General features: G+C 37.9%; 1 protein-coding gene across 1 annotated transcript in view; it reads left to right on the top strand.

The window, feature by feature from the left end:
• Window positions 1–19,628, top strand: part of MYO7B (myosin VIIB) — a 91,691-nt gene that overhangs the window by 30,034 nt on the left and 42,029 nt on the right. The window contains exons 13-22 of the mRNA XM_058187988.1: window positions 619–829; window positions 1,860–1,995; window positions 4,185–4,348; window positions 10,084–10,221; window positions 11,060–11,212; window positions 12,525–12,620; window positions 13,681–13,775; window positions 15,070–15,154; window positions 15,242–15,457; window positions 17,810–17,968. Of these exons, the coding sequence (XP_058043971.1) occupies window positions 619–829; window positions 1,860–1,995; window positions 4,185–4,348; window positions 10,084–10,221; window positions 11,060–11,212; window positions 12,525–12,620; window positions 13,681–13,775; window positions 15,070–15,154; window positions 15,242–15,457; window positions 17,810–17,968 (1,453 nt within the window). The remainder of the gene's footprint in view (window positions 1–618; window positions 830–1,859; window positions 1,996–4,184; window positions 4,349–10,083; window positions 10,222–11,059; window positions 11,213–12,524; window positions 12,621–13,680; window positions 13,776–15,069; window positions 15,155–15,241; window positions 15,458–17,809; window positions 17,969–19,628) is intronic.

Genomic DNA, 19,628 nt, shown 5'->3' with positions numbered 1-19,628 from the left:
TCCCAATTGTGGTCATAAGTGAGGATATCTGTATTCTGAAGCAGGGGCGGATGTCAAAACCTGTCACTACCGGTTCGCTCGTGGGCGCTTGCTCGCGTGATGCTTCTGCTCATGCAAAGAAATACAGAACACTTTTTCTTTCTGCTGCCTTCTAGAGTAATTTTTCTCAAACTTAGCAGCATGGCTGACTGGGGAATTCTGAGACTTGAACTCCACATATCTTAAAATCACCAAGTTTGAGAAACATTGATCTAGAGTCTTCAGCCTTTCAGTCTAGATCTTGTTAACCAATGGCAGCCAGCCAGAATTGATAGCCCAAGCATCTGGATTATATCAGATTGTGGAAGTCTGAATTATTGGCCATTAAAACACTATAAGTACTTGTTGATATCTTCTGTTGTCTAAGAGTCAAGCTTACGAATGGGGCAATTGTGAAATACACAATATATATTTATTTATTATGGTTTAATCCATGCAGTATCAGTTGTTACTATGTATCATTGATATCGTTACTTTTTGGTGACCCCTGGCATTTAATATTTATATTTATTTATGTAGTTTTTTTATTTCTCGTGGGAGGGGTTTGAAACATATTTTCAGTGAAAATTCTCCCTACAGTTTTGAGCAGTTTTGCATCAACTTTGCCAATGAACATCTCCAGCAATTCTTTGTACTCCACATCTTCAAACTGGAGCAGGAGGAATACTTAGCTGAGCAAATCTCCTGGAACCATATTGACTTCAAGGATAACTGTGCCGCTTTGGAAGTCATTGTACTCAAACCCATGAACATTGTTTCACTGATTGATGAGGAAAGCAGATTTCCCAAAGTAAGTATCATTTTTCCTTAAGGCTTCTGTGGGAATAAAACTACTGATTGTTGGGTGTTGTAGCAAATAGCCTACACTGAAAATACTTATTATCTTGTGTACAGTTACATGTTTTTCATTATAGGATATTGATAGAACAGAAATCAATTGCATATCAAAATTGAAAAGAGAAGAGAAATTGTCACCCCGTCTTTCTTTTGCATTCTAGCTAGTGGCTTGTTGTCAACAAAGAAATATTTTTATTTTTATTTGACTAGTTTTGGCTTTATTTCTAGATTCTGTTCTTTCTTCCTATCTCTGTGTCATAAAAGAATGACATATTTGCAATATACAGGTGGCCCTTGACTTATTACAATTGAGCTCAAAATTTCCGTTGCTAAGCAAGACAGTTATTAAGTGAGTTTTGCTCCCATTTTACAACTCTTCTTGCCTTAGTTGTTAAGTGAATCGTTGCAGTTGTTAAATTAGTAACACAGCTGTTAAGTGAATCTGGCTTGTCCATTGACTTTGTCTATCAGAAGGTTGCAAAAAGTGATCATAAGACCCGAAGACATTGCAACCGTCATAAATGCATGCCAGTTGCCAAGCATTAGAATTTTGATCATATGACCATAGGGATGCTGCAACAGTTGTAAGTGTGAAAAACAATCTTAGGTCACCTTTTTCAGTGTAATTGTAATCACAAATGGTCACTAAATGAATTGTAAGCCAAGGACTACCTATAGTAAACTGGCAGGAAGTTGGAAGTCACTCCTGCTGCACTATTTTTTTTGCCTGCCTATGGTCATTCTGTTTTTCTGCTTAGGTAAGGAAATAACTTTGAAAAGAAGACCCAGTGGACCATGGCTTGTCTAGTAATTAATAAAAGTGAGGATACTTCGTTTGAACCCACCATACCTCTTTATAGATCAGATTTGGCCCTTGTTACGTTTATCACAAAGTTGTTATTATTGTTGTTGCTCATTTTAGCATAGTAACATAAAAAGAGTGACTGCATTTTGCTTCAACTCATGTTTTTGAATGTTCCCAGGGGACAGACACCACTATGCTATACAAAATCAATTCACACCATGGCAAAAGCAAAATCTACATTCCTCCAAAGAATGTCCATGATACAATTTTTGCTATTAACCATTTTGCTGGAGTTGTTTATTACCAGTCAAAAGGTAAGTTTCAGTACTTTTCCATTGATTAATAGAGGCTTCTTTTGATTAAGACCAGTAAGGCGATTACAGGTGGTCTTCAACCGATGACCACAATTGAACCCAAAATTTATGTAGCTAAGGGTTTGTTAAGTGAGTTTTGCCCCATTTTACAACTTTTCTTGCCACATTTGTTAAGTGAATCACTGCAGTTGTTAAATTAGTAACATGGTTGTTAAGTGAATCTGGTTTCCCCATTGACTTTGCTTATCAGCAGGTTGAAAAAGGTGATCACATGACCCCAGAACACTGCAACCATCATAAATATGAGTCAGTTGTCAATCATCCAAATGTAAAACACATAACCATGGGATGCTGCAGTGGTCATAAGTGTGAAAAATGGTCATAAGTCACTTTTTTCAGTGCTGTTGTAAGTTTGAACGATCACTAAGTGAACTGTTGTAAGTCGAGGACTACCTGTATTTGACTATAAATAGTTTTATTTATTGTTACTTAAGGCATTTTGTCACTAGTGACTTATAGCATCTTTGTAGTTCTTCAGGCTGTTGTGATGCCTGATGTATATATTGTTGTTTTTGATAAATGTTCTAGCAAATGCAAGAAACTTAGGTGGTTCTTCACTAGCAACCTCTTTTTTCTGCCATGTCCTCATAATATTTTCTTGGCGTCACCAGCCCATATCAGAAAGAGCAGAGTATAAACAATCCTTAACTGTGCTGGTTTTAAAATAGGTTTTTCCTCTTGCCCTGACACTTTTCCTTTTGCAAATAGGATCTGGCATACTTCACTATTTGCTGTTGATGAGGGCAGGTTTCAGAATCTGCTTCTGAAATAGCTTCTATTTGCCTCTTGAGGCTGCTGTGGGCATTTCTGTTCCTTCTGATTGCTGGTTGTTATCTTCCAGAACTGGTTTGGCTGGAGATGCAAACAGACTGGACACCTGGATGGCAAACAGGCATCTGCCCATGTAGTGCATGACTGGCACTTTCTGAAGCTCTTGTCAGATCACGTGCTACTCCTTAACAACATGGGTTTATTGGTTATTTTAAAAAAGTGCCAGACTCTACATTGGACAGAAAATTGATTTAAGCCAGAAAGGAGAGCTAAGTTATGCTATTACTATTTCTGTCTTACAGGCGCTTCAGATCAAAGGGGCTTTGTGTAGCTGTACTTTTTCCTGGTTTTATTACTTGTATTAATGAGACCCAAGAGTCTCATACAACTACAGTTTCTAAACCCTCTATTTGTACATCTTCCTGGCGTGGAGGAGAAGGCAGGGGCCATCTGGGCACTCTGCTCGGGTGTTGGCAGCACAGGATGCTGTGAGGGCTTCATGCCAGACACAACAGTAAATCTTCACTCTCCAGACATTTAGCTCCATATTTAGGAATTATAAACAGTCTATGGCAGAAGCTGACAGACTTCACATGACTAGATAGGTTTCCTTATTGCGGCTCAGAAAAAAGCCATATAGAGAAGGAAAACCTGCTCTCAGCAGTACTTAGAAATCAGAATGTGACCATATATGTATATATGGATGTATGTGCTCCAAGATTTAAAGACTTTTTCTCCAGTCCTTTTTATTCAGTGGAAATTTGACTGCTCTATTTTTGGCCTTGATATTGGAAATTATTTGATAAAAGTTTACATTATGGTTAAGTCTCATCTGAGAATTTGTCAGGTAACTGATCTATCATGAGTAGAGATCTCTCAAAACAAGAACATTAAGAGCACTCTCTGCTATTTCATCCTGTATCCCTCCCTCCCCTGCTATCAGTAGATGACTCCCCTGCTCCATCCCATAAGGGAAAGCGATTGGCATTGTTCTTTTCATTGTCAGATACTTGGTGAGAGTGGAAACAAAACCAGGGAAAATCATCAGTTTTCTAAAAAAAAAATTGTCCATAATAAGTGAGGACAAAACCATGTTCAAAGCTTGTAACTATGGCAAAATAGGTGTTGGTGAAACACAACCTATATCAGTAAACTTTTTGGTTAGCTCAGGGACTGATAACTAGCGCTTCCAAACTGCCCATGAGAAAGAACCGTATAATTCTTTCAATTGCAAAGGATTAGTTTAAATGGAGTGCTAGCTATTTGTGCAAGGAAAATGCTTAACCCAATAAAGTGAACATGAAAATGTAATTAACATCAAATGGAAAAAACAGATGTATTGTGTTTCTTCCCCACAGGTTTCCTTGAGAAAAACCGTGATATGCTTAGCTCGGACATAATGCAACTTGTTCATTCATCCAAAAACAAATTCCTCAAAAAGATCTTCCAGGTGGACACAAGCATGCATGTTCTGCCTTTTGGCCATGGGACCATTAAGCACCTTGGAAAGGATTCCTTGAAGGTTAGACTGATGAATGGACAACACTTTCTACTCCCACTTTCATAGAGTTATGTATCAAATTCAAGCCAGTTAGTGCTCAGGGCATAAATTGCGGTCTTGCCTTGGTTCACAAGGCAAACCTTTCAGATGACGGGATGACAGATGCCAGGTGCTGAGCCTCCCAGGCTCCAGCAATTGAAGGCAAGGGAAAGAGGGAAAGAGAAGGATTACTCAATCAGTTTTCCCATGCTCTAGTGGCAAGATATATTAGGGTTGGTGACACTTGGGCACATAGGATGCTTGGGATTGTCATTCCCATTGTAGAGATGCAGATTTGTGCAATTTATCTTGGCTATTAGGAAATTCTTTTCTGTCATTCTGTAGAAAGAAAGGAAGATGACTTTCACAGAGATAGACCAGATTTATGATAAGTGACAGGAAAAACATGGGTTAAGTGCATAGTGCATGTGCAGGGGGGCAGGGTGCATTGAATTATGGATGTTGGCACACGCGCACGTGAACCCTCCCTGCTCCCCCGCTTTTGGCACGCAACTGCAAAAAGTTTACCATCACTGTCCTATACTGAATACAATATAAACTTTATAAACCAAACTTTAGGCAATTTTGTCCCATATTTATGGGCATAGTTAGAAATTTAATAGTCTCATCTCCTGCAGATTTAAACAATGTAGTGCTGTTTTTTGTGTGCCTTGTGCTTTCCTCTCCGACAGTTCATCTATTGTCTTTCTATCTAGTGAAGTTATTTCCTGAATGTATCTTGCCTCTACAAATATTTCTGTTGTTCTATAATCACACCCATATGGAGTGTCAGTATAACATTTCCACTTTCCTTTAATCTCATTTTGCCTCTTTCACATTTTTCCATAAACACCTGTTTAAATATTCTAATCTCATCCGTAAATTACAGCGACCATATTTTCTTGAAAAAACAAAGGACAAACCTGAAAAAGAGCAAATTTGAAAAAGGTTAATAAGGATTTTAAAAATTAATTGTTCATATTTATAACTGTCTATTACAAAGGAAAATACTATCTGGCCTTGGGGATCAGAGAGTGGTGAAGAGCCCATAAAATGGTTGTACTGTTATTATGATCTACTGTTGAATGTATTCCATTGTTTAGAGAGTATGGTGGCATATCAGTTTCCCCTACACCTGGATGAAACTGTCTATCTAGACCCGTTCCAGTCCGGCTTCCGGCCCGGTTACAGCACTGAGACGGCTTTGGTCGCGTTGGTGGATGATCTCTGGAGGGCCAGGGATAGGGGATGTTCCTCTGCCCTGGTCCTGTTAGACCTCTCAGCGGCTTTTGATACCATCGACCATGGTATCCTGCTGCGCCGATTGGGGGGATTGGGAATGGGAGGCACCGTTTATCGGTGGTTCTCCTCCTATCTCTCCGATCGGTCGCAGACGGTGTTGACGGGGGGGCAGAGGTCGGCTCCGCGGCGCCTCACTTGTGGGGTGCCGCAGGGGTCGATCCTCTCGCCTTTGTTCAACATCTATATGAAGCCGCTGGGTGAGATCATCAGTGGCTTCGTGTGAGGTACCAGCTGTACGCTGATGACACCCAGCTGTACTTTTCACACCGGGCCACCCCAACGAAGCTATCAAGTGTTGTCCCGGTGCTTGGAGGCCGACGGGTCTGGATGGGGAGAAACAGGCTCAAGCTCAATCCTCCAAGACAGAGTGGCTGTGGATGCGGCATCCCGGTACAGTCAGCTGAGTCCTCGGCTGACTGTTGGGGCGAGTCATTGGCCCCGATGGAGGGGGTGCGCAACTTGGGCGTCCTCCTGGATGAACGGCTGTCTTTGGAAGATCATTTGACAGCCGTCTCCAGGAGAGCTTTTTACCAGGTTCGCCTGGTGCGCCAGTTGCGCCCCTTTCTAGACCGGGATGCCCTATGCACGGTCACCACGCCTCGTGACGTCTCGCCTGGATTACTGCAATGCTCTCTACATGGGGCTCCCCTTGAAGGGCATCCGGAGGCTGCAGTTAGTTCAGAATGCGGCTGCGCGGGTTATAGAGGGAGCCCCTCGTGGCTCCCGTATGACACCTATCCTGCGCAGACTGCACTGGCTACCTGTGGCCTTCGGGTGCGCTTCAAGGTGTTGGTAACCACCTTTAAAGCGCCCATGGCATAGGGCCGGGTTATTTACGGGACCGCCTACTGCTACCGAATACCTCTCACCGACCTGTGCGCCTCACAGAGAGGGACTCCTCAGGGTGCCGTCAGCTAGACAGTGTCGTCTGGCGGCGCCCAGGAAGGGCCTTCTGTGGGGCTCCCACCCTCTGGAACGAACTCCCCCCAGGACTCCGTCAACTTCCGGACCTCCGAACCTTCCGTCGCGAGCTTAAGACGCATTTATTCATCTGCGCAGGACTGGCTTAGATTTTAGATTTTAAATTTAGATTTTAAATTTATAGATTTTTAAATTTACAGGGGTTTAAATTTGGTTTTAAGATTTATATTTATATTTTTAATATTTGGCAATAGAATACGTTTTTTAATAGTTATTTTAATTGTATATAAATGTTTTATGTGCCTGTGAACCGCCCTGAGTCCTTCGGGAGATAGGGCGGTATACAAATTTGAATAAATAAATAAATAAATAATTGTTTTAATTGTTTTAATATTTTGTACAGGTATCCTCAATTTACAACTGATCACATAAGAACAGTTCAAAGTTAAGAAGGACATTCCAAGATGTCCCATTTTCTTTTTTTGTATGAAAGAGTTTTATTTTTACATTCATGTCCAATAACATATTTAATGTAGAGACATATACAATCAATCGGGTCTGCCCGGTCACCACCCCTCTTCCCCTCTCTACCTTCTTCTACTTTCCACAACCTTCCTCACCTTCTCTTGTCTACATCCTCTCCTCCCTCGCCCCTACTCCTTTCTTCTCCCTCTTCTATCTCTCTTTATTCCTTTCCTCCTTCTTCTTTCACCTTCCTCCTCCTTATCCTCTCTTCCTCCTCTTCTCTTTCCTACCTCCTTCTCTCTTCTCCTTTCTCCCTTTCCACCATTCTGAAATGGTAGCCGGGCAGACCCAACCTTACATTAATTATACACCAGATGTCCCATTTTCAAAGTCACAATGGTCTCTCTCTCTCCTCCCCCCACACACACGCACATACACACTTTGGTTGCTTGGCAATGGGATAACCTTTACAGCCAGTTGTCTCATTCCATGGGAAAATGCATTCACTTAAAGATCATGGCATTCACTCAACAATTCTGGTATTTGCTTAAAACTGCTGCAAATGCAGCTGCGCGGGTGATTGAGGGAGCCACACGCTGCTCCCGGGTAACACCACTCCTGCGCAGTTTGCACTGGCTACCTGTGGTTTCTCGGGTGCGCTTCAAGGTGTTGGTTACCACCTTTAAAGCACTCCATGGCTTAGGGCCCGGGTACTTACGGGACCGCCTGCTGTTACCCTATGCCTCCCACCGACCCGTACGCTCACACAGAGAGGGTCTTCTCAGGATGCCGTCCGCCAAGCAATGTCGGCTGGCGGCCCCCAGGGGAAGGGCCTTCTCTGTAGGAGCACCTACCCTCTGGAACGAACTTCCCCCGGGTTTGCGTCAACTACCTGACCTTCGGACCTTTCGCCGTGAATTGAAAACGTGCTTGTTCATCCAAGCAGGACTGGCTTAATATTTAACTTTTAATTTTTAAATTCTGAAATTTGAATTTTATTAATTTTAAATTGGGGTACTGTGTTTTATTGGGGTCAATTTGACGGTTTTACATTTAAACTTTTAAACTTTTCGGCCATTATTTAATATGTTATTTTAATTTGTTGTTTTAATATTGTATATTGTATATTTTTAATTTGGCTGTACACCGCCCTGAGTCCTTTGGGAGAAGGGCGGTATAAAAGTCTAAATAATAAATAAATAAATAAATAAATAAAAAAATAAAAAAATAAAAAACCTGAAAAATTTGGGCCCAGTTACATGATGCCTCAATTTATGATCACAATGACTTACAACCATATTTCCAGGGTCAATTACAGTTATAAGTCAAGGACTACCTGTAATATTTGCATTGTTGTTTTATTCTATGTGCTTGGTATTGTTTATGATTTAATTGTAAGCTGCCCAGAGTCATAAATGCGAGATAGATGGCTATATAAATTTAAATAATAAATAAATAAATAAATAAAATTCAAGGGCAAAACCAAGAAAATAAATAATAAATTAAACTAAAGGTTTCTGAAATAAAGGACTGTCCTTTATAATAAAGTATGATCACTGTGGTGTAAATTCACATAAAAGACTTGAACACTGGGCGCTATCTAACACACAGACTTGAACATTGGGCGCTATCTAATAAAATAGAATTTAACAGTGAAAAAAGTCAGGTTCTACATTTAGGCAAAAAAAAAAAAAATGCACAGGTACTGGATATATGGTATCTTGCTCAATAGTAGTACCTGTGAGAGGGATCTTGGAGTCCTAGTCGACAACCATTTAGATATGAGCCAGCAGTGTGCAGCAGCTGCCAAAAAAGCCAACACAGTTCTGGGCTGCATAAGCAGAGGGATAGAATCAAGATCACGTGAAGTGTTAGTGCCACTTTATAATGCCTTGGTAAGGCCACACTTGGAATACTGCATTCAGTTTTGGTCGCTGCAATGTGAAAAAGATGATGAGACTCTAGAAAGAGTGCAGAGAAGAACAACAAAGATGATTAGGGGACTGGAGGCTAAAACATATGAAGAATGGTTGCAGGAACTGGGTATGTCTAGTTTAATAAAAAGAAGGACTAGGGGAGACATGATAGCAGTGTTCCAATATCTCAAATTTTTAAGAAAATGTTGGATAACCATCTGTCTGAGATGGTGTAGGGTTTCCTGCCTGGGCAGGGGGCTAGACTAGAAGGCCTCCAAGGTCCCTTCCAACTCTGTTGTTATTATTATTATTAAAATGTTTTATTCTTCTTTTAAAAAATCTCGAATTTTTTATTATATTCTTTTACCTGATAACATACTTGATTAAAATATTTTTCTTTGTTCTTTCTGGCTTGTGTTCAGTTATAATATTATTCAAGACTTTTGTTTTGTCTTTCCTTATCATGACAGTTTATTATACAAACTATTTGGGTTTTTTTTCCAGTTTGCCTTTCATAATAGAAATTTTCTTTTCTCTTCTTTTTTACATAAAGTATTGAATCTCTTCTTCACACTGATTTTATATTCTAACTATGTTCCTAGGCTATATCTTATTAGCACTTATATCCTTTTTTATTTTCAAAGTATGATCCATTTGTGTATGCAAAATTATTGGTAAAATCTAATAATCTGCAAAGTTGTGTACTGCAGAGCTGAAATTTATGCTGCTTCCTTCTCTGAGCATTTATATGGCATCATTATGAGACACAGTGGACAAACAGCAAGCTTATATGAAACCAAAACAAAGAAAAGGGCAGCCTTAAATATGCATTCATTAGCAAAGCATCTAGAATATTTTACATGGAAATGTTATTTCAAGAAAGATAGAAAAAAGCTTTTCTGCATGTATAGATATCAGGTTCATTTTGAATTCCTTTTAACACTGAGAAAAAAATCAAACTATTAAACTTGCAAAGTGAATAATGGCTTTTTATATTTGCAGTCAACCATCTATATTCTATATTTTTTCATATAAACAATTTACAGCATTGCTATAAATTGTTTGGTGATTGTCATTTGGCATTTATGCCATTTCTGTACTTTCTGCCCCTAGGGATCAGATTCTGGCAAACGCTTGCCTACACTAGCAGGACAATTCAAACAGTCTCTGGAGCAGTTGATGAAAATCTTGAATAGCTGTCAGCCTTATTTTATCCGCTGCCTTAAACCCAATGACCAAAAGAAACCCATGGTAAACTTTCATTATACTCCTCATATGTCATGTCATATGGTTTCAGGAGGGGAAAAATAATTTTGTAAGAATTATTTAATTGATTAATTAACTTCTTAGATTTTTAATAGTTTCCAGAAGACGTAGCTTTATTAGTCTGTATGCCAAAAAGTAAGTTTAATAAAGTTGAAATAAGTAAATTTAATATGTTCATTTATTGCACTTGGAACATTCTTGATTAGTTTAAGTCAGATATCATAGCATTTTCAAGACATATCATATCCAGGGGAAAAGTAATGATGAAAACGTGCTTTTTCTTGTTGTCACTGGATTGCTCATACCCAAAATAATTGTAAATTATTTTCAGGGGAGAAGACCATTTATTCAGAAATTTCCAGGCAAGGGAACAATTGGATTCAGTTTACATTACTTTAATAATGATACATGTACAGATGATACATGTACAGATACACTAACTAGCCCTCATGAATGGCAGTATCTAGCTGAGCTTGGCTGATCTCAAAAAGCTAAGCAGGGTGACACTTGGTTAGTACTCAGAGGGGAGGCTACCAATAGCAGGGAAATAATTCAGACTAGATATGGAAAAATTTCAGAAACAAACTATTGCCATTTTGTTGCCAAGAAAACAAGATGGCTGACTTGCTTAAATCATCAGAAGCCAAATAAAGACTGCTTTATTTCAGAACTACGCTTTTTTCTCTGTGCAACCAGGTGGTTCAAACCTGAAAATATGATTTAAGAACAAAACAAAATATTTTTCATTAAATCAACCGTGGATTTGGTTAGTTAGAGAATGTTTATGCTTCTGTGGTAAATTTGGCATTTCTTTCATTTTCAGCAATTTGATAGAGAACTCTGTATCCGACAGCTGTACTACTCTGGCATGATGGAAACCATACGGATTAGGAAAGCTGGCTATCCAATTCGCTATAGCTTTGCAGATTTCTTTCAGAGATACAGAGTCCTACGGCCAGTGCCAGCTGGAGAACAGGTATCCTGTTATATACTTTCAAGATTGGTTATTGTTTTAAATTATTCTTTTATAATAATAAGTGGTAATAAAGCAGATTGATCTGTTCTAAAATATGTTCCTACAGCATTTATTATGTGCAGTATCAGTATCAATATTAAATTTTATAAATAACTATAAATAAATTCTAACTGATGACAGATTAAAAGAGTTGGAAGGGACCTTGTAGGTCATCTAGTCCAACCCCCCGCCCAAGCAGGAGACCCTACACCATTTCTGAGAAATGGCAGTCCAATCTCTTCTTGAAAGCCTCCAGTGATGAAGCTTCCACAACTTCCAAAAGCAAGCTGTTCCACTGATTGATTGTTCTCACTGTCAGAAAATTTCTCCTTATTTCTAGGTTGAATCTCTCCTTGATCAATTTTCATTCATTATTTCTTGTATGGCCTTCGGGTACCTTGGAAAATAGCTTGACCTCCTCCTCTTGGACCACTGCTATCATGTCTCCCCTGGTCCTTCTCTTCACTAGACTAGCCATGCTCAGTTCCTGTAACTGTTCTTCATATGTTTTAGTCTCCAATCCTCTAATCATCTTGGTTGTTCTTTTTTGCACTTTTTCTAGAATCTCAACATCTTTTTTATAGTGTAGTGACCAAAACTGGATGCAGTATTCTAGGTGTGGTCTTACTAAGGCTTTATAGTCTTAATTCTAACAGCTCAGACTCTGCTAGAGAGAAGTTTGCTGGGGATGGATTCCAGCATGAGGCTAAAAGCACGGAATACAAAACCTCTGGTCCCAGTGACCAACCCAGATTAGATCTATACATATTCTTAGTTTTCCTTTAGTACCTAGTAATCTATTTCTTTTATTTTTGTTGAACAGTAATTATCAAACATTTTGAAGTATGTGAATGACATAAATCTGGAAAAAAATAGTAATTGCTAACACTTGAAAATCTTAGATAATCAACAATTAAAATATGAATTAACAAGGGTTCTTTAATCAGCTTATTAGAAAAGATTGCAGATAAATTTAGAATACTGAAACATCAGAGGGAGGAACCACAATACTACCAATTTGGGCAGGTGTTACATGTAGTAATTTATTATATGTTTTAATGACAGTGCTTGGTGATATCTCATTTATCAGGTTATGAGATATTATTTGCAAATAGAGAGGAAAAATGTATAAAAAGGTACTTCCTAAGCATGGCCACAGTTTGAAATGTTTAAAAATTCATATAAATTTGATGACTCAATAAATAAAATTATTTCTTATCTAGCCTTTGTATTTTTACTTTAAATTAAATGAGATTTCTACCTTCCATTCCAGCTGAAAAATGATGTTCGTCAGAGTTGCATTTGTATCTGTAAGAAAGTAATGGAAGATGAAGATTGGAAAATTGGAAAAACCAAAGTTTTTCTGAAAGTAAGTTACACAGTTTCACAGGCAGATGCTTTTCATGACTAACTGTGCAAACCTGTTTCTGTTTCCAAGAAACAAATCCAATTGGATTCAGTGGGGTTGTTTATGGTAAGTCCAATTACATGTAGGGTGATGGTATAATCTTAAGCATTTTTACTTGAAGTATTCAGATAATTTATGGTAAAAATAGGTTACAGAGCCCCATTCTGTTTTGTGGGATAAACCTAACGCCATATTGGAAATCAAGAGTATCCAAGTGGAAAATAGAGATAAGTGGAGTCAGAATGCAGGGTATAAATTAACTTTGAAGATGTAAAATAATTATTCTATTCTGATCAAATAAATGCTCCCTTGATGTCCAAAAAAGGATGTGGAAATCATAATATATAGACAACTCATTTAGATATACTTTTATCCCCACTTCTGAATTTTTTTTCTTACAAGTTAAGATAAACTGCTCATAAGTAATAAATGTATTTTTGAACAAAAAAAAATCTGAACACTTCAATGGTGAAATACTCCAATGTACACATATTTTTATTACTTTATTCCTTTCTGGATAAGCAATGGTATGTGCAACACAGAAGAAAAGTAAGAAATGATCTTCTCTTTTTAAGGACCTCCTCAAACCTTTTCCAAACATGACTTTCTAAGTCTTTCTTTTCTCCCCATTTATTCTGTTTCAAAATACTGGTTTTGCAGCTTCCTGATTCATGCTTTCTATATAATCAAACTCAGTGATATGATGGAATTGAATTACACCGGCTGGCAAAAGCTGACTGTTAAAGTTTCTGGAATTTTGTGAGCTGAGCCATTATGCACGGCATGCAAATTGGCTGATCAATGGCTAGTAATGTGGCAGTAGCATCAGAACCAGCAGAACTGGTTTTTTAAATATTTATCAGGGCACCATTGATCAACTGCCAGTGGGTTTAGTGATAAACTGAATTGTTAAGAAGAACAATTAAATCCAGCTACTGTTATGTATACAGAATCATTTAATTTGTTTTGCTTCAACCTAAGCTCAAATAGGTGGGCTTTTATTTTCTCAAATCTTCAATAGGATTATCATGATACGGTCCTGGAGGTGCAGCGTGACAAGGCACTCAGAGAAAAGGCCATTCTAATTCAGAAGGTGTTGAGGGGATTCAAAGACAGGTAAACATGTTTAATGGTAGTAACAAATGTGAATTATTAACAGTCACAGTTGTGCATTGTTTAGATCAGGGTTTTCAAACTGTGTTCCATGGAGTTCTTGAGTTCCTTGAGTTTCTGAGTCTTCAGAGAAGGGCGGTATAGAAATTTAAACAATAAATAAATAAATAAATAAATAAACAAACAAACATGATAAGGTTCTGTGACAGACTAAAAGAGAAACAACAAATTCAATTGAATGAAGTCAGTTTTCCATGATTGACTTTTGATCAGCGGTTTCCAATATTTTAAAAAACCAACAAGTTGGGCAGCCTTAAAAAGCTTGAAAACCTCTGTCTAGAATGCAATAAGATCCTCAAAGAGCAAAAATGAGCAGGAGGGAAAGAAAAGATGGTAGTTTATATCCTAGGAGGCAAAACATTGGCCTTCCATTCCAGAAAGAGGAAAACCCATAACTAATAGTGACCATAGGGGAGGGGTATCCAAAAAGAAAAAGATGACAGCTACTATCAGGTAATTGAAGTCCCACCCATTTTTATGTTCATCACATCACATGTAAAAAGGGTGGGCTTTTTGGATGCCATCTTGACTTTATGGACTTTTTCTTGTTATGCGACCCTCCCATAACAAATCAATGTGTTGTCTAGGATTTAATCTACCCTATCTAGCTAACAAGAAATGAAAGGATAAGGATAAGGTTTGTGATTTTTTTTAAAAAAATCATGTAAAAGAGAAAAAAAGAAATACGGTAGTCCAGAGAGGACTAAGCATGCTCAATAAACATGGAAAGTTGGAAAAGAAATAAGAAATGGTGATGAATGGAACCCCATCCATGGAGTAACAGGAACACTGCATTTAAACAGGTCATTTACTACTGTTTGTTCCAAGCCTTCTTGCCCACCATAATGGAGCCACAGCAGATACCTAATCTCCTCTAAAACATGCTAAATCACTTTAACCCATTTAGGCACTTGAACTTTTTTCTCTCTAAATTCATGGTACTATGAACATTAAAGTGCTAGTGTTAAAGGAAAAACTGTTTAGAATAATTCATGTCTACTTAAGATAATTCCAGTACCCCATAGAAGAGGGAGTTCACATGTCATTGTTTTCATCTAGAAAATGAAATCACTTGGTCTTGATATAATTAGGGTGCTTTGCTTTCCTGATTTGTTAATTGGGATAGCTCAGTTTTTTCTCCAGCATCTGTTCCATTGGGTGTCCTCTGAACACTCCTTTAATATTCTTCTTTGTGGAATAACTTAGTTGTGTTTGTTGTTATTCTTTCTCTGTAAAGGAATCAGTTTCTGAAGCAGAGACAAAGTGCTGTAGTTATACAGGCAGTCTGGAGAGGATACTTTGCCCGGAAAAATTTTAGAATGGTAAGAATTTGCCTTTAACCCTGAGGTTCAGCAACAGAAGATGTTTTGCACCACAATTAATATCAGGCTGTTATTTCTCCCATATAGCTTATATTGGGATTTGAACGTCTGCAAGCCCTTTTCCGGAGCAAACAGCTTATGAAGAAGTACGAAGAAGCCCGTGGCAACATGATTAAGTTTCAAGCATTGTGCCGAGGTTACCTGATGCGTCAGAAAATTGCTGAACAGCTGAAAGCTGTGTGTGTGATACAGGCTTATACCAGGGGAATGTTTGTTCGTAAGACTTTGCACAAAATGAAGAAGGTATGTTGTATGATTGGAAGCATGGAAACAGAAATCACAGCACAAGTCTTGTTCATAGAAATTGTGCAGAAGAGTAATTTTGATGATGGGATAAAATAGCTATACCTCCAAAGAGAGTGACTAGTTATAACTTGTTTACTATAATTAAAATGGAGAATCTGGGAAATTGTAACTAGGACATGAGAACAGAATGGCTAAAATTAGCCATTTAGCCTGTTATTGGATTAGCCATATCCAGCCTGTTTCTGTGTTAAATAAATGCTTAAAAATAACAGTGTCAAAATTACGTAAGATTTTTGTTATTAATTATTAATAAGATTATTATTAACAATCCACTATTACACATCCCTGACAGAGGGCAATTTGGCATTTACTTAATTTTTTCAGAGAAAGAGAGTTCATCTTTTCCTGAGGCAGTTTTTTTGCTGGTGATTAGCTATTACTACCATCAATACTTGTCCAAATGTTGGTGGATTATGCAGAATATCTTGAAAAAGAAGATAAAGTTTACACCACAGTTATTTTTATTGGGTATAATTACGGACTGTACAGTAATAGAGACTAAACTGATTTTAAATTTAATATCAGCAGCAAGATTATTGGTTGCGCAATATTGGAAGAAAGAAGACTTGCCTACAATTGAAGAATGGATACTTAAAGTATCGAACTTAGCAGAAATGGCCAAAATTTCAGCATATTTGAAAGACTATTCACAAGAAAGATACATATTGGAATGGAGAAGTTGGATTGATTATATTCAAAACAAATATCAGACTAAAAAGTATCAAATAGCTTATGAGTGATTGTAGGAATTGTACTGTATTAGTGTATTTGTTTAAATGGGAAAAGGGAGTTAAGGTTGCAAAGGGGAAAGGAGAAGTAATGGATGATAGTTTATTAGCTATTACTACCATCAATACTTGTCCAAATGTTGGTGGTATTTTAGCTTATGATTGTTAGAAGTAATACCCTGTATTTTGCTCTGGGAAGTCTCGGGGGTGGGTGGGTAGGATGGGGGGAAGGGTCGAGGGGAGGGCGGAGGGCGGAGGGAGGTGGGGGGGATAATTGTTGAAAAAAATTTTTTTGTAAAACTTTTTAAATTAAAAAAAATAGTTGTCCAAATGTCCAACCAAAATCTACTCACCTCCAGCTAAAACCTATTCCTTCTTGTCTTGTCTTCTAAAACATCTGAAAATTTTTGCCCTATCTCTTATCTATGACAACCCTTCAATACCTAAGTTGCTGAATAATCTCAATTTTTGATTTGATAGAAGTTTTCTTCTACAATTCGTTAAAAAGGGTGAACTCAATATTTGTTTTAAAGTGAGTTTTAAGGTGTAATGGAATGCATTTGATAATGGAATACATGCTTAGGATGTGGTGTGTGTGTGCTGCCTGCCTGCCTCAGGTGGGGACCCTCTAAGGCCTCTTTCTCTGCAAATCTTACAATACCCATGATCCTAAGGAGAGCCCATTCAGTAAATGCTTCCATCAGGTACATTTCCACAGAAAAATCCTTTCTGGACCAGAGTTACTTGGGAGTAGTCAGCAGAAGGAAAATACATATGATAATATTAAAACCCTTTCAGAATGGAATCACACAATCAGTAAGAAATCAAGTCTATATCATGTGTTTAGTTTAGTTAAAAAACTAAAAAGTTGAAAGGGCAAAAAGAAAGGAGAAAAAAGATAAAAGAAAACTGACTTCAGAAAGGATTATCTCAGTAGCAACTCCTCGAACAAGGAAGACAGAAATGGAATAACAAGAATGTATAATTAAGTCACCAAACCCAAATAATCTTTTGTACGATTAAATCCAAATATCATTCCATATCCAGCTTCACTATTTCTAAGATTGCAAGTCTTTTCTTAAATTTCCAGCCTGGTTTCTGGATCTGGACGCTGGTTATCTTTTTGAGCCAGCTGTGGAGAGTACTCTCATTTCTTTATGAAAGGCAAAGAAAAGACAATATCTTAATTCATTAGTGTTTGGTTTTTGCAAGTTTCAGATTTCTCTGCCCATTTACTTGTATTAACATATCAGTTTTTCTTTTCTGAATCTCTTGAGTGTGATTTATTTTGCTTAACTAGGTAAGGCTTTCACTGGGCCAAAATAAAATAAATAGGTTTCTGTTAACATTTCAACAACCCTCAGTTCCTTGAAGCAATGTTTAATAAATTGCCAGGAATAAAATTATTGTTGAAGTTTACAGTGTCAAATCATTGAATAGTAACTAATTTTGTTACTTTGTTCTGATGATGCAGGAGTAGTTATAAAGTGCAATTTGTACATATAAAGTCCTAACTCAATCCCTAAGCCCAGTTTAATGGATTCTTATCATTTATTTACAGGAACGTTTGGCAATTCCTTTAAAAATAAAGGACTCTGAAGAAAACAAACACGAATCAATGTATGATGTCATCAGTGATCAGGAAATGGTGGACAGAATATTTGGTTTCTTGCCTTCTTTCATTGGGGGGCAAGAAGGCCAAGCTCCTTTGGGCTTTGAGGTAAGAAGAGGTGGAGAAATAATTAAATTGATTGTCAATTGTAATAGTATATGGGAATCACTTTCTGAGGCAGGAGAAAGAGCAGTAGCCTAGACAACAATCTGGTAAACAAAATCTGAGTCCAAAGGAGAAAGTGGCAAAAGCATTTAGGAGGGACCCTCCCTGGTTTTTGGTGAGTAAAAGTGAAGTACCAGAGGGGTACTTTCAGATTTGCAAGCTTCTGTTAATGTAACCTTGTAATAAAAATAGGTCTAGCATTCCTGATTGTGCTTCTTGAACAATTAAATAATTTTGAGGAACTAATGAGCACATTTGAAAATTTCAAACTATATCATTAAAATGGCAGCATTGCTGGTTGTGACCAAAATAAAAATAATGATTTATCAGAAAGCAAACTGATAAAAGTTATTTCACATGACTACCTTTATCCACCATCTCAACTTCCAGTTGTCCTATTTCTGGGCAGTGAATACCGATACCTTGCAAAAGCAGATCACTGGATTTCAGCCATTCACCATTTTTATTTTTATTTTCTGGAAGTCATTATGAAGTTGATCAGAAAATCTCTATTTCTGAGAAGCCAAATCTCTGCGGTTGCCATAGCAATTTGAGCAAGATGGCTGTCCCCTCATTTCCCAGAGCTATAAACCTGCAGGAGACTGCTGCCTGTCAATCTCTTCATGGAGAGCAGCTGTTTGGAGCACTTGTCCAGAGAGGTCTACTTGCTGGTTCTTCATTTCACTGTGGTCATAGGCATCATTTTTTATGGAATGGTCCTTTTCAAGATGGTGCCGACAAAGGCTGCCTTGGTGAAATGCTCTCTAATGGTTTCTTTATTTCTAATTGTTCTCTGTGAACACTGTGAATCACTATGGATTTCCTACTCATGAGACCATCTGCTAAAAATTAAGCAACATTTCTTTAAGGAGCAGCTTTCTTTGATCTCACCCCCGCCTGTCTTTACAAACACAGAGGAGATTCTAACACAGGAGGAGGCAATTCCCACAAAGCCATGGATTATTAAAAAAACCAAACGACGGAAGCGAAGGAAGAGAGGTAAACGATCTGGGATCTTAAACAGACTAAGAAATCGCATTAAAACTCCTCTGCCTTCAATTTTCCTAACAAATATACGCTCACTTGCAAATAAGATGGATGAAATACTCCTCTTAAACAAATACTGTTCTGATTTTCGCAATTCAGCAGTCCTATGCTTCTCTGAAACCTGGTTAAATGAATCAATTGAAGATAGCAGCCTGAACATTCCATGGTTTCAGATTGAACGATCAGACAGGATTCCAGAAACATCTGGTAAAAAGAAAGGAGGAGGCTTATGCCTGTATATTAACAGCAACTGGTGTCAAGATTTTAAAATAATTTACAAATTCTGTGACAACAATTTAGAGACTTTAATTATCAACTGCAAACCATACTATTCGCCTTGTGAATTTTCCTCATTTCTTCTAATTGCTGTTTATGTCCCACCACAAGCCTGTGTAAACAAGGCATTACGGACTCTAGCTGACCAAATCATGGAGGCTGATTACACCCTGATTCACTGGCTATTGTTTTGGGAGATCTAAACAAGGCAAACTTAAGGAAAGAGCTACCAAAATACTTTCAGCATGTCAATTATCCCACCAGAGGCAAGAATACTCTA

The sequence above is a fragment of the Ahaetulla prasina genome, chromosome 6 (genome assembly GCF_028640845.1).
Source record: "Ahaetulla prasina isolate Xishuangbanna chromosome 6, ASM2864084v1, whole genome shotgun sequence".
In the NCBI taxonomy this organism is placed as follows: domain Eukaryota; kingdom Metazoa; phylum Chordata; class Lepidosauria; order Squamata; family Colubridae; genus Ahaetulla; species Ahaetulla prasina.
Note: the sequence above shows the minus strand (reverse complement) of the source record. Positions and strands in the feature narration are given on the sequence as shown.